Here is a 14,837-nt window from a genome sequence, read left to right as displayed (position 1 = left end):
GGAATGAGCGCTGTCGGGAGGGGTCTTCACGGGTTGAGGTGGGGGGTCTCCAACAGGCAAATCTGTGTGGTAACCTTTCCAGATCCCACCAAACCTCCCTGCGGCTCTCTTTACCCTCTGGGGACCTTCCCACCTCTTCGTTGTTCTTTTGGGGTCACCTTGATTTTTTTCAAGACCCTTAAGATTTTAAAATTTTGTTATTAAGGTTTAGTGAAATATTAATAACACAAAACAAAAACTTCTGGCTTACATTTCCGTTTGTAGATAGTGCCACTTTAATTCGACCAATGACTGATATAAACCATTTTAAGGCACTAAAACAGTTTGACACAGAATTTTTGGCATGAAAGTGGAGAGGCAGTGAGGAGAAGAGAAAGACGCTAACATTTATTAACCATCGCTGTGCCAGGAGCTTTTAAGTGCCATCTCAGTCTTTCCCAAACACACCACTCCACCTGTATTAAATTTTACCCAACATGTTTCTTTAAATCACCCCTAGTCTAACTTTGTACCTACTTTAGCTTTATCCTAAGTAATAATGTCTGTGAAATCATGAATTTGCTACACTAATCCACATTAATTCCAACACATGGAAATAAAAATGTTGACCACCTAAAATCACCTCATTGGTCACACTTTGGGAAACTGCATTATCTCCTTAATTCTCCCGGCCATGCTAAGAGTTGGAATAAAATGAGCTTCCTTGAAGCAAAGGAGTAAACAGAGCCTTAGAGCAACACTCCCAAGGTCACAGAGCTAATAAGTGATTAAGCAGGGCTTTAAGTAAGTTCTTCTATGTTTATTTATGTTTGCCACACTGCGGAGGCTTGTGGGATCTTAGTTCCCCGGCCAGGGCTTGAACCCATACCCTCAGCATTGAAAGTGCAGAGTCCCAACCACTGGACTGCCAGGGAATTCGCATAAGTAAGTCCTTTTAAACTGGATTTCACCTGGAGGGTGGGGGGAGGGGCACATCCTCACTCCTAGGGACCATTAGGCCTAGGGCATGGGGTGTCTCTGCTCTGCCGATGGTCGTAGGCCAACCTCTCACCCCCTAGGGAAGCCACCACCTTACCCGGGCCAGGCTGACTCCGGCGGGGACCTTGTAGGGCACGTACTTCCTGTAGATATGGCCCACCCTGGAGCAGGGAATGTCCTCCATGCGGCCTCCACACATCCACACCTGCAGGGTGAGAAGTGAGAGAAGATGATATTTCTGCCTCCAGTTCACGGCCTCCTCAAAGGCGAGCATTCCTTCATGCATTCATCGGAAGCATCAGCGTGGACTGTGTACTAAAGCCCCCATTCACAGAACTAGGGATGTAGGAAAACACTGCAGAGACAACAGCAGTAAAAACAGCTCACGGCATCGAGTGCGTACTCATGGCCAAACACTACGATATGGGCTTCGCACGCACAGCTGCACGGAAGCCTCATCAGAAAACCCATAAAGTAGGTAGTAACGGAGCTCCATTTTACAGATGAAGAAACCGAGGCTCAGAGAAGCTAAGAAACTTCTCTAACGTCACAGGGTTGGTACATGGTGGAGCCAGAATTCAGAGCCAGCTTGGGCTGACTCTAGAGTCTGAGATCTGGACAAGTGTGAGAATTGTGAGGGGGTAGCGGGGGCTCCGTGGGAAAGACTGTGGTGATCAATTCGTGATGCTGTCCGCAGGTATGACAGGGGACAAGGTGGCACACAGGCTGTGTATTTGCCGACTCTGGCATTAAATGCTGTTGTTTCCTTCTAGATCTTGCTGGGTCACCCTGAGCAGTCCCCTGCCTCCCTGCCCTGACTCTGCTGCAGGGTGGCTCATGGGCAAGGCTGCCTGTGGTGTGGCAGCTGATGCTTCTCCTTGTGTCTCCCTCCACAACCGGTATCACAGAGATCTCCTGAGTTGGAACCCTGGTCTGACAACAGTGTGGGAATTCTTAACAAGTACAATCAACCCACTGAGGGGCCCAGCCTAAACAGACCCCCTCTGGCAGTCCTGGGTTCAAATCCTGACTCAGCCACTATACAGCTTTGTGACTTGGATCAAGGCACCTAACTTCTCTGAGTCTCAGTTTCCTCACTTGTAAAGGTTTAAATGAGGCAGGCTCAGGGGATGCGGTATTGTAGGTAAGGTGCTTAGCACAGGACCTGGCACCCAGTCACAGCAGTGTGAGATACTACAAATGATGGATTCATACATTTGATCGATATTTATGGAGTGCCTGCTACATGCCACACACGCTGCTGGGCACAAACAGCAGTGAATAAGTTGGCCAAGGCCCCTGCTCTCATGGAGGCGGAGTGTGGTGGCCAGACTCCGAGATGCCCCCAATGGTCCCTGCCTCCTGGTATTTGCACCCTCCCAAATGAAGCACATGAGGACTGACCTGTGTAACCAACAGGATACTACAGAAATGACGAAGGACACTGTGGCTCCCACCTTGCTCCCCGGGGGATCACTTGCTTTGGGGCAGTCAGCTGCCATGTTGTGAGGACACTCAAGCAGCCCCATGGAGAGGTACAGGTGGTGAGGGGCTGTAGCCTCCTGCTAATAGTGCTAATCCTCCCACCACATGAACGAGCCATCTTAGAAGTGGCTCCCCCAGGGAATTCCCTGCTGGTCCAGTGGCTAAGACTCTGTGCTCCCAATGCAGGGGGCCCGGGTTCCATCCCTGGTCGGGGAACTAGATCCCGCATGCATGCTGCAACTAAGAGTTCGCATGCCGCAACTAAAGATCCCATGTGCCGCAACTAAGACCCGGTGAGCCAAATAAATAAATAAATAATTTTTTTTTTTTTTTTTTAAAAAGGCTCCTCCAGCCCCAGTCAAGCCTTCAGATGACCACAGCCCTGGCTGATACCCTGACTATAACCTCATGAAAGACCCAGGCAGAACTATGTTGCCAAGCCACTCATAAATCCCTGCCCTGCACAAACTTTGAGGTAATAACTGTCTATTACGGCTCTAAGATTATGTTTTTCTGTGGCAGTAGATAACTAATACAGGGACTTTCAGATGGTGATGTGTGATCTATGGAAGCCAAAGCAAGGTAACTGGATGGACTCACTGGATGGATGGATGGGATGCTGCGCTACCCCCACCTGTCAGGGAAAGCCTCACCTAGAAGGGAGTATTTGAGGCGAGACCTAAATGATGGGAAGGTAAAATAAAATAACGATCTGAAGGGTGAGAGAGCAGGTGGAGAGAAGAGCGAGTGCAAAGGCCCTGGGGTAGGGAGCCAGAGGCCTGGAGCAGCGGTTGCAAAGGCAGGAGTGAGGGGAGGGGAGGTCGTAGAGGTGAATGGAACAATCATAAGGGTCTCTTGCAGCAGAACTAGGAGTCTTCACTGCAAGTCTTCAGTGAGGGAGACAACACAATCCACCTCTCTTTTACAAAGATGACTCTGTGAAATGCAGGATGGCCTGTAGGGTACAGGATTGGGGGAGGGAAGGTCTAGGGGGCTTTTGTAGATACAAAGCAGTCATGGCTTAGGGTCTGTGGGACTGTGGCAATGGTGGGACACGGCTGGATTTGGGACATTTATTATTAATTTCATTACTGTATTCCCTCATTTGTGGAGTGAAGAGCAGGAGTGGGAATATCTACAACCCCGATTCCGTGCAAAAGAGCCTTTTCCACCTTGAACTGCTTGACAGGATTCTGGGGATTCGTATCTTGATTAATTCAGGGGCTCTAGAAGGGCTCCTTGCACACTTGAGGGGCCTCAGTCCCCCATCACTTCCCGCCAGCAACTGTCTCCTCCCCACCCCAGATGTACTCTGTCCTGGGCTTCCCACAGGGGATAGGCATGCATGTGGGCTGCAATTAGTGGAAATGCTGCCTGGAGAAATGCGATTATATTCTGATCTTGGGGGAGAAAAAAAAAATCGAGCCAGTCAATAGAACAGAACATTGGTCTTGAGATAATGGGATCCTGATGGTAGATTAATGTCAAGGCCAAGCCAAGAAGTTTATTTTCAAAGCAGGAGACATTGATCAGGTGCCAGCATCCTGTAACAATAACTCTCCCTTTATACAAAGTGACTGATGTGGAAGCAATGTTTTTGTCTGGTGGATATTGCCCAGGTCGCCGCTGGGCTGCCCTTGCCTTTTGGAAGGCAGAGCAACACTGAGCAGGTGGAGGACACTTTACCCTGCTCTATTTGTGAATGTCTCCTGGGCAGCTGACTAGGCCGGTGTCCAGCTCTCTCGACTCCATATTAAACTCACATTAGCTAATGAGGCTGTGTCTCTGGCTCTGCTTGGCAGGGAACCTTCCTTTATGCAGACGGATTATCAATTTCCAAATCCTTCCCTGTGCTGTGACCTCGGGTTTCTTTGGCCCTGACCACGCTGGCCATCAGCCGGAAGGTTCCTGAGGGCCCAGGGTGACCTTGATCTACTCAGAGGTTTGAGGCATCCAAAATGCCCTCAGATTCCTGGGATGTCTGCAGCCCAGGATGATGAGTTTACTCCACGGCTTCCCTGCCCTGGACATGACTCTCTGACGGCTGAGTCAGAACTCGAACTGCCTTTAGAGAGACGCACACCTGTTCGGCAAAAGCTGCTGCCAAGCCCTGAGTCCTCTGGGAGCACCTGAGCAGTCTGAGAGGGGCCCAGCTCAGGGTACACTCAACCCTTCAGAACTCCCTCTGGCCCCCCAGAATACATCATACACAGCAGGCACCACCCCCGTGGTGTTCGCTGGTTATCTGGCAGGATCCCAAGACTGGAGGCGACGCTCCATCCCGGGACATGATAAAAGCTGGAGGCATGCAATTACAACGTGACTTGCCGTGGGCTGGGGAGCTGGGCAGATCTGGTCCTGGACTCGAGGTTCAGCTCATGGCCCATGTCACCTACCTGTGTACCTTCAGGCCCCCCACCTCCCTCCCTTCACAGCTGAGGCAGCAGCCACCCAAGACCCACAAAAACCACAACACTGTTTTCCTATCCCAACGCCACCAGTGCAGCGGTGTGTGAGCTGGGGATGACAGTCACTGCTACCTTGCAAGGCTGCTGAGATGGACTGAGACAAGCTGTGAAGACCGCTCAGCCTGATGCCTGGCTGTAGCAAACCTGATTAATGTTAGTCATTTCTATTTGCGAAAGAACGAGAAATACCACCACCTTGAAATGATACAGTATTTGCCCTTCTGCCCAACACCATGGTATTTTTTTACCCTATGGCCTGATTTCCCAAATGGATAAAGTGAAGCTCAGAGACATGATGGAGTTTTTCAAACAGACTTCGTGGCAGAACCTGAAACTGACCAGGAGAATGACACTGACAGGCGGGTGGGGTACAGTCACGGGGCTTGGTTGCCTGAGGGTCTTCGCCTCTCCCCCAAGTAATACACCGGCAGAAGAGCCCAGCTGGTGGCAGAGAGAAGGGGAGCTGCAGAGCTGGCAGCAGCTGCAACCGTGTTTGGCCGGGACCCCATCATATATGGATGGGGACAAAGACAGGCCACTGAGATGACATCTTGCAGCCCCTCTCTGCTGTCAGCTTTCTTCCCTCCCTCCCCTCCATGCTCTTCCTAGCATCCCCGCGGGGGGTGCAGCTGTCTTCTCCATAAGGAGTTTCACCATAAGGAGTTTCCAAACACACCCTGCCATCTCGCTCCTTGGTGCTGTTTTCTCCTGTGGAACAGTCTTCTCCCTGGAAGCACCATGCCACTAGACAAGTACAAATCTAATTGTAAAAGCTTGCTCGCCATTCATTTTCATTGCTGCTTTGATTTATTTTATTAGCAAACTTCTTTTGTGTGATGACAGGCTTCATTACAGTGTCTATAAAACACAATTACTCGCTCTTACCTCCTAAACTGAGGAGGAAAGAAACGAGTGGTGATGAGCTTCAGGAAGACACAGTGGGCCCCGGTGAGTGCGTGGCAAAGGGGCCGTGCTGCTGAGGGGACCGCGAGTGAGCAGGGGTGGGGCGAAACCTCTCTCTCAAGGAAACGGCTGCCTGGAAACCAGTCAGTCATGGATGGGCACCCTACCTGCCCAGGGAGGGGAGAAGACACCAGTCAGCCATGGCTTTTGCTGCTGGCAGCTCAGCTGAGGACCCCGATGAAGTCCAAACCCTGTTCAGTTGCGCTTGGGAGCTGCACCATTAATATGCAATTAAAAGAATAATCGTCACCAATTATCCTGCATTATCTCTGAGCTTAGGAAGAACACAGGGTAGCCATGAAGAGGTTGGTTCTGGCTCTTAAGCAAGTTTCATGAATCTGAAAGCCTCAGTTTCCTCACCTGCAATATGGGATGTATTATTGTGCCTCCCTCCTAGGGTAGTGACGAGGCTGGAATGGGGTAATTCTGAAGCATAGAGGACTCTGAGCAATCCTAATGGTGCCACCTGGGCACGTGGTGGCTGGCGCTACTGGTGGTGGGCGCCACAAATATGCCACGCAGTTTCCCTTCAGAAAAGAAGGAATGGCGTTGGATCCATGTCTTCTGTAAGTTCATATGATTTTGAACATATTAGTTTGTTTTGAACAACAAGATACTGTTTCAGGAAGTCTCACCAGAATGAAAGGATCTCACTCATGTTCATTTTAGATGCTTATACTGGTTACAGGGTACAGTTGGTAAAAGAGCAGGAAAAAACCCAATTTTATTTTTCTTTTAAAAATCCATTTAAATTTACTTCTAGGTTAATATATGATTTTATATAATATAGTTTTAAGCATATGTATATCTAAATTAACAAATTGAATATCTGACTGTTTCAACAATATCCTGGGGCTTCCCTGGTGGCAAAGTAGTTAAGAATCCTCCTGCCAATGCAGAGGACACGGGTTCGAGCTCTGGTCCGGGAGGATCCTACATGCCGCGGAGCAACTAAGCCCGTGTGCCACAACGACTGAGCCTGCGCTCTAGAGCCCGCGAGCCACTACTACTCAGCCTGCGCGCCACAACTACTGAGCCCACGTGCTGTAACTACTGAAGCCCGCGCACCTAGAGGCCGTGCTCTGCAACAAGAGAAGCCACCGCAATAAGCAGCCTGTGCACCACCAACGAAGAGTAGCCCCTGATCGCCGCAACTAGAGAAAGCTCGTGTGCAGCAACGAAGACCCAATGCAGCCAAAAATAAATAAATTAAATAAATAAAGAAAAACAGTATCCTGAGGTGTTTTTTTTTTTTTTTTTTTTTTGCGGTACGAGGGCCTCTCACTGTTGTGGCCTCTCCCGTTGCAGAGCACAGGCTCTGGACACGCAGGCTCAGCAGTCATGGCTCACAGGCCCAGCCGCTTCGCGGCATGTGGGATCTTCCCGGACCGGGGCACGAACCTGTGTCCCCTGCCTCGGCAGGTGGACTCTCAACCACTGCGCCACCAGGGAAGCCCTCCTGAGGTGTTTATAGTCAACTTGACCAAAAAATGGGGGGTGGTTGCCTTACATTAGGGCTTTTTTTCTTCTTTAATAAATGAATTCACTTAAGCTGCAGGATCTGTTAGGTTTTGGCTCATATTTGAAATAGCACAATCTCCCAACCCCCCAGTGAGGGAGGTACTGGCATGCCTCTTACACATGAGGAAAGCGAGGCCTAGCGAGGTCCAGTGCCTTCCCCAGGGCTCCTCAGCTCATTAGTGGCAGAACCCAGAGTGGATTCCAGGGTGGGGGCCCCCAGAACTAGGCAGATCTGAGACTGCACCTTTGATCTTTCTAAAGCCTGGTCCTGACCGTATCATGGTCTTCCACAAAGACCCCTCTTAGCATTTGTATTATCTGCAGGACAAAGGGGTCACCCTGGGCTTGCAGTCAAGGCCTCTGCCCCCTGCTCCGGTCACCTCCGATCCCCTCCACACCCCCTGGACACCACATGTGCATGCTGCTGAGAGCCAGCTGCAGTGCACTCACATTTCTGCTCTCTTGGGCACATGTGCTTTTGTTTCCATGAACAACGCAGCCCAGTACAAACATTTATTCATTCATTCATTCATTCATTCATTCACACATAGCCTGGTCATTGGTCAGCCTTGCTCTAAAACCCTGTTGGAAGAGGTAGGGGCTTCCCTGGTAGCGCAGTGGTTAAGAATCTGCCTGCCAATGCAGGGGACACGGGTTCGAGCCCTGGTCTGGGAGGATCCCACATGCCGCGAAGCAACTAAGCCCGTGAGCCACAACTACTGAGCCTGCGCATCTGGAGCCTGTGCTCCGCAATGGGAGAGGCCGCGATAGTGAGAGGCCCGCGCACCGCGATGAGGAGTGGCCCCCACTCGCCGCAACTGGAGAAAGCCCTCGCACAGAAACGAAGACCCAACACAGCCAAAAAAATAAATTAAAAAAAAAGAGATGGAACAGAAACTGGCAGCCAAGGGTGGACCAATGACACAGAGCCTTGAAAGTGGGGTGAAGGTGTTGGTACCTGTGGGCTAACACTGCCAATCAACCTACCCATTACTCTATCTTTCCACACCCCAGCCTGAGCATCCACTCTGTACAGGACCTTACCTACTGATTACAGCCACGATTTTCAGTCTTGAGTGAGCATCAGAATCACCCGGAGAGCTTGCTAAAACACAGACTGCCGGGTCCTACCCCTAGGATGTCTGACTCAGCAGGTCTCTGTGGGATCTGAGAATTTACATTTCTAACAAGTTCCCAGGTGATGCTGCTGCTGCTGGGCTGGGGACCACACTTTGAGAACTAGTGCCTCCTGGATTAGTGACAGCCCCTCTAAGGACAGTGGTGCCTGCCAGTTCACACTGTGTCTCTCGACAACCCTGTGAGTTTGGGGTTATTAGTGTCCTTTCAATGAGGAAGTAAAGGTGCAGCAGAAAGGGCAGGTGAACTGTCCCAGGTCTCACTCAGAGTTCATTCCAGAGCTGGGCCCAGAGCCAAGGTCTTTGGCCTCTGTCTTGCCGGCCTCAAAGCTCCTTCCACGCCTGTCTTCCTGCAACTGCAGCCCATACACATCGACCACAATGCCGACGTTAACAGCTATCATAATTGATTATTTACAATATGCCAGGTGCTGAGCTAAGCTTTTGACACATTTTGATTAATAGCATGCTCACACCGACACTATGCAATAAGGATCATTCTATTGCCACTTTACAGATGAGGTCCAGAGAGGTTAAGTCACTTTCCCAAGGTCACACAGCCACTAGCTGATGGAGCTTTCACCTGAACCCAGGTGGTTTGATTCCAAAGCCAATGTACTATCCCGCGCCATACTGCCTCCTTTTTTCCCCTTTTTTCCCCTTTTTTTTTTTTTTTTTTTTTTTTGGGGTACGCGGGCCTCTCACTTGTGACCTCTCCCGTTGCGGAGCACAGGCTCCGGACACGCAGGTTCAGCGACCATGGCTCACGGGCCTAGCCGCTCCGCGGCATGTGGGATCTTCCCGGACCAGGGCACGAACCCATCCCCTGCATCGGCAGGCGGACTCTCAACCACTGCGCCACCAGGGAAGCCTCATGCCTCCTTCTTTAACACGAAGGTTCTGATCCAAACAGCTACCACTCACTGACTGCCTTCTTTTTGTCTGTCTCCAGGCTAAACAAACGTTTTATACCATTTAATTTTTAATTTTTATTTTTTATTTTTGGTCTCGCCTTGTGGCATGTGGGATCCCTGACCAGGGATCGAACCCGTGCCCCTGCATTGAGAGCATGGAGTCTTAACCACTGGACTGCCGGGGAAGTCCCTACCATTTAATTTTTATAACAAGCCTCTGAAGAAGTTGTTATCTCCATTTTTAGCAATAAAAGACCGAGACATGAAGAGATGGGCACGTGGCTGGTTAGGGAGCGATGTACCACAGGTGACCCTCGGGCTTCCGAGCCATCTTCCTGGAGGAATGGTGGGAGGGGCAGGTGCCCACAGACAGACACCCATGGAATTTCAAATGGCTGCTCAGTCAGGAGCAGAATGCCTTCCCTGTTCTTGGCAGACAGCTCTTAGAAAGTCTGGGTACATGTGGCTGGGAGGAAAATGCTACATGCGGCAGAGCAAGTTCCCAGCATCCTCGGATAACCCAGCGAAGGAAGGAGCTATCGCCGGGTTCCCGGCAGCGACACTGCAGCTGGTCTGAGTCAGAGGGGGCTGGGAGCGGGTGGTGGAAGGGATGGGGAGAGGCGATGGCAGGATGGCACTTGCGTGGGGTCCCCGAAGGCCCTCCTGGGTGGCAACTTAACCCCCCTCAGGGCTGGTCCTGACTTCTGGGGCCTCCCTGTAGCAGTGGCCTCTCTCTAGGCCGCCCCCTCCCACCAGGTGGAATGAAATGAGCACTGGGCTTAGAGTCAGGACATCTGGGATTTAGCCCTGGCTCTGCCACCTTCCAGCTGAGGGACCCTGGCCCTGTCCCCTAAGAACCTGGGGCATCAGGTCACAACATCTCTTCTCACCCGTTTCTGGTGTGCATACTACTTTCTTTTCATACACCCTATTTCACTCAACCCCCCTGATGACACGTGAGTTACAAGGAAGGAAAATCTGACAGTTTCCTTTTTTTAAATCTGCCCACAGCAGTCTGGGGCTGGGTTGGCCTTTGGTAACTGTATCAGTGTTGGACTATGCAGACCCACCCACCACTGAGGCCTCCTGCCTCTGCTCAGATGTGGTGGGTTTCCCTCTCAGAACAAGGCTCTCCCTTGTTCCCTCGTGTGGCTTTCTGTCACTCCCTTGCTCAAGCGAGCCTGCCCCAAGGGACCTTCTGAATGTCTCCATCTTTCTCTCCAAGGGCAGCAGGTTGCTGCCCTTGTCTCCTGGAACAGACCCTGCAGAGGTGTGCTTGGGGTCTCCATCCTTCCCTGGGGGTCTCCTCACTGTGACTCCCTTCTCTGTAGACCTCACTTGGTGGAGAATCTCATCCCTGAACTTGCAAATGGCCCAAACGAAGCACTGGGATGTCTCTGGGGCGGAGGAGGGGTGGGCCGGGAGGCTGAAGACACAACAGTCTTCCCTTCTTCTCCGTTAAAAAAAACATTAATTTTTCTCCTGATTACAGAAGTGATATGTACTGATGATGAACGCATTCAATGTTACGGAAACAGTGAAGCAGAAAGGGACAGCCACACTGTAGCCCTCCCACCCCCGATGCCCCAAGGGATGGGAAGCTTCCGTGGCACCGTGGGTCAGAGTACATCAAGGCAAAGGATCAGTCTGAAGTCAGACAGCAGGGCTGAAATCCCTGCTCCAACCACGTGACATTGTGGAAGGATTTAACCCAAGACTCAGTTTCCTCATCTATAAAATGGGGGGGCACGGGGCCCCACGTTACTGCATGTGGATGCTCAGTAAACTAGAAGGAGATTCTTCTCAGTTTTTTTGTTTGTTTGTTTGCATTTGTCATATTTTTCAGATTAAACACGAGACTATATATACATATATAAAAACAAAATTTTCACATCTTTTTTTAAAACTGAATTTTGGAGGCATCTATCTTCTTTTACAAAATATTTCACTGTTGGGATATGCTCTAACTTATTTATCCCCTAAGGATGTACATTTAGGTCATTTTCAGTCTTCCCCTTTCGTAAGTAATGCTTCAACAGATAGCTCCTACCTCAATCTTTGCTCTATCTCTCTTGGCTAAACTCCTGGGCGTGAAATTTTGGGTAAAAGAATGTGCTTGCTTTGAAATGTAACGGATTCTGCCAAATTGTTAACAAAAGATATATCCACTTACATTGCGTCAAGGTCCACATCTTTCTCACGCCAGCTCAGCCACGTTGTCCCGTGGACACTTCTCCTCTCCTGGACCTCAAAGTTGAAGACATCCTAACCTCAGCCTCCTGGGGACACTGTGCAGGTCCCTTTTCTGCTGGTCCTGCCGCCACCACCTCTAATCCAACCACCCTCGCATCCACGTAAGGCCAAGGGCTTTCTCCACAGCATCTTATTCGAGCCTCTCTTGGGTAGGAAGGAAAACTCTATCAGCACCACCTGGGATGTGAGGGCCAGAGAGATCAAGCAATTGGTCCAGGGTCTCCAGGTGGACAGAGAGCAGAGATGAGAAGCCAGTGCCCTGCCTTCTCACTGAGTACCTCTCCTGCCACATCGCCATCACCCAAAGATGCAGATGTAAGCCTGGGAAGGGCAGGATGAAGGAAGTTATATAAGATAGGAATTGATGCCACTAACAGTTATCTAAAACACCTATTCTGGGCCAGAAACTGGGGTATAGAGATGGACAAAACCCACTCTCTGCCTCGAGGAAGCTCAGAGTGCAGTGGGGGAGACAGGCCAACCCTTGGGTCCTGTCAACAGGAGGTACTGGGTGCCATGCTGGGAGTGACATTCGGATGGTCCCTAAGCATCACAGGGAGCTCAGGTAAGGCTGAGGGGACACCATATAGATGAGCTGAACCCAGAAGGATGACTGTGCGTTGGCCAGACTAAGGAAGGGCATTTCAGGAAAAATGAACAGTGCGTGCCTTCAAAGATAGCCAGGCATATGAGCCTGGGGCTTGTAAGCCGTTCTGTATGGCTGGGTCAGGTGGACATCGGTGGTTTGCCCCGCCCCGCCTCCATTCCCCCTTCTGCACACAATGCCTGGGCTTTCCTTTAGGGAGCCAGCTCATCCCACTTTCCCAGCTCCGGGATGGGCACGTGACCAATCAGACTCAGACTGCAGCTGACAGATCAGAACACTGCTCAGGGAGGGGCAAGGGACCAGAAGGCCAGTGAGACTCGACTTGAGGACTTACTACAGGAATGATGGGAAACAGAAGCTCTTTTCCCACTGGGCTGCTGGGTATTTCCACAAGGGAAAACTTGCCTGAGAGGAAAGCCAACCCAGATGAAAGCAGAGCTGAGGGACTAAGCGAGATGGAGCCTAGATGAGATGGGTTAGTCCCTGGATCCAGCCGGGTCTGGAGGATCTACCCTGGAATTTCAGTTGTGTGGGCCAATCAATTCTAATTTTTTTGCTTAAGTCAGACTGGGGTCAGATTGACCAGGGTTTGGTGACCTGTTACCAAGAGTCCAGAATGACGCAATTTGGGGGAGAGTGGAGAGAAAGCAAGGGATGGTAAGCAGCTCACGGAGGTGGGTGTAGGCCAGGCTGCAGGGTTAAAGATTTATCCGCCCACTAGAACCGGGAAGAGTCTAACTGCCAAGCAGGAGAACTCTCATATGTGACCGTGCCTTTTGGAAACAGAAGCTCTGTTGGCTGAGAGAGAGAGAGGGAAAAAAAAAGAGTCAATGACTCTCCTAGAAATTTCAGAGCCTTCGGAACATCTTTTCTGGGGTTTTCCCATCAGGAGAGATGGCCTGGTCTGAAACTGGAGCCAAATTATTAATCCATCAGCCCTGATGGCACATATCAATTTGTCTCTTTTTTTAACTTATCAATTTATCTTCATTTCTGAAAATACACTCACGCCTTTCAGACCAGTCTCTCTTCTCTGTCACCAAGAAGAAAAAGGATCTCAGCAGAGATTAATCAGAGGGAATTTGGCCCTTCGTAAATGCCCTGCTCTGGCTGAAACAGAACACCTGGCATTCCAGGGAGGCGTTGCTGGCAGACGAACGGGCTCTCCTGTGCCCTCAGCGCTGTGGGCAGGCCTTCCGTGGGGGCCCTGGAGACAGTGCACTGGCAGAGGGGCTGCCGCCGGCTCCAGGAACCCGCGCTCTCAAAGCCCGGAGAGAGAAAGCCCAGGGAGAAATGTCTCCCTTTCAGACCTGGGGGACTCCTCATTACACTGTCTCATCTCCTCTCCAGAGTGAAGGAGATAATTGGATCAAATGGCAACAGAAGCCAGCCTCCCTCCCACTCCCTGATGAGAGACTTCAAATACAGCTTCATTACCCGTGTCTTTTGTAAATAAACTGTGGTGGGAACATGCCAATTGTTCTGCCATAATTGCCTGATGAGCATCATCAAATGGGTCTTTGAAATGCACAGACTGAAATTATTTTAGGTTTAGAAACTCCTTTGTGCTCATTTTTTCTCCAATCACTCTTCTCCACAGAGGGAGTTTCTGCAGGGGAACTTCTTGACCAAGGAGGCTGGTTCTGGCCAGTATTACACCTGCTCTGAGTATTCAATCAACAATTATTTACTAAGTGCCTTCTCCCGGTCAGGCAACCCTTTTGGTTCTTGGGATACAACAGACAAAGATGGTTACCCTACTGAAGTTTACATTCTGGTGAGAACTCAGAACACTGATGTGCCCATTTCTGGGAACAGACTTAGTAGAAAACTTCATAAATTAAGTTTGTTTAATTGACAGATGGAGGAACTGTGAAGTTAAAACTCTTCTGATTCCTTGTTTGTGATTCCACTGTAAGGATGTGACATTTGGAAAATTAGATTGCATGGGCTAGGGATACTAAATAAATGACATATGTGCCATCGCTCGCCAAACCTGCACCCAGGGCAGACATCACTAATCAATCACCACTCCTTTTCTGATAAGCTCAGACACAGCCTCGCAATACATATTAACACAGAACTGGGGCAGCTCCTACTGATGGATCAGAGTTGGCTGGGAGAGCAAACCTATTTCTGACTTAGACTGTTACTTGTTCACTTCATTGAGAGGCTGCAGGATATCCCAGTAAGTTAACCCCAGGAGGAGGCAAAAACTGAGAAGAAAGAGTAAGAGATTACAGCCAACCTCTTAGGCTAGTTTTCCTCTCAAGTGCTCTCACGTCCCTGCAGAGGCCTATACAACATGGCAGGTGAGAGCATGGGCTTTGCAGTTGGGCAGACCTGGGTTCAGGTCCTGGTTCTGTTAGTTTCAACTGTGTGGGACCTGGGTCTGAGTTCCACTTGCCCCCCTGTGAAATGTTTATAATAATGATACCACCCTCCTAGGGTTGCTTTGAGGATTAGATAAGCCAACACTTGTGAAGAGCTCCACACAGGGTCCTGCCAGCTC

The 14,837-nt window shown here is 50.2% G+C and overlaps 1 protein-coding gene across 1 annotated transcript in view; it reads right to left on the bottom strand.

The window, feature by feature from the left end:
- Positions 1 to 14,837, bottom strand: part of GALNT10 (polypeptide N-acetylgalactosaminyltransferase 10) — a gene marked incomplete at its 5' end in the record, with an annotated part of 112,949 nt that overhangs the window by 13,106 nt on the left and 85,006 nt on the right. The window contains one exon of the mRNA XM_007452850.1: positions 1,076 to 1,183. Within this exon, the coding sequence (XP_007452912.1) occupies positions 1,076 to 1,183 (108 nt within the window). The remainder of the gene's footprint in view (positions 1 to 1,075; positions 1,184 to 14,837) is intronic.

The sequence above is a fragment of the Lipotes vexillifer genome, unplaced genomic scaffold (assembly GCF_000442215.2).
Source record: "Lipotes vexillifer unplaced genomic scaffold, Lipotes_vexillifer_v1.1 scaffold697, whole genome shotgun sequence".
NCBI lineage: Eukaryota > Metazoa > Chordata > Mammalia > Artiodactyla > Lipotidae > Lipotes > Lipotes vexillifer.
Note: the sequence above shows the minus strand (reverse complement) of the source record. Positions and strands in the feature narration are given on the sequence as shown.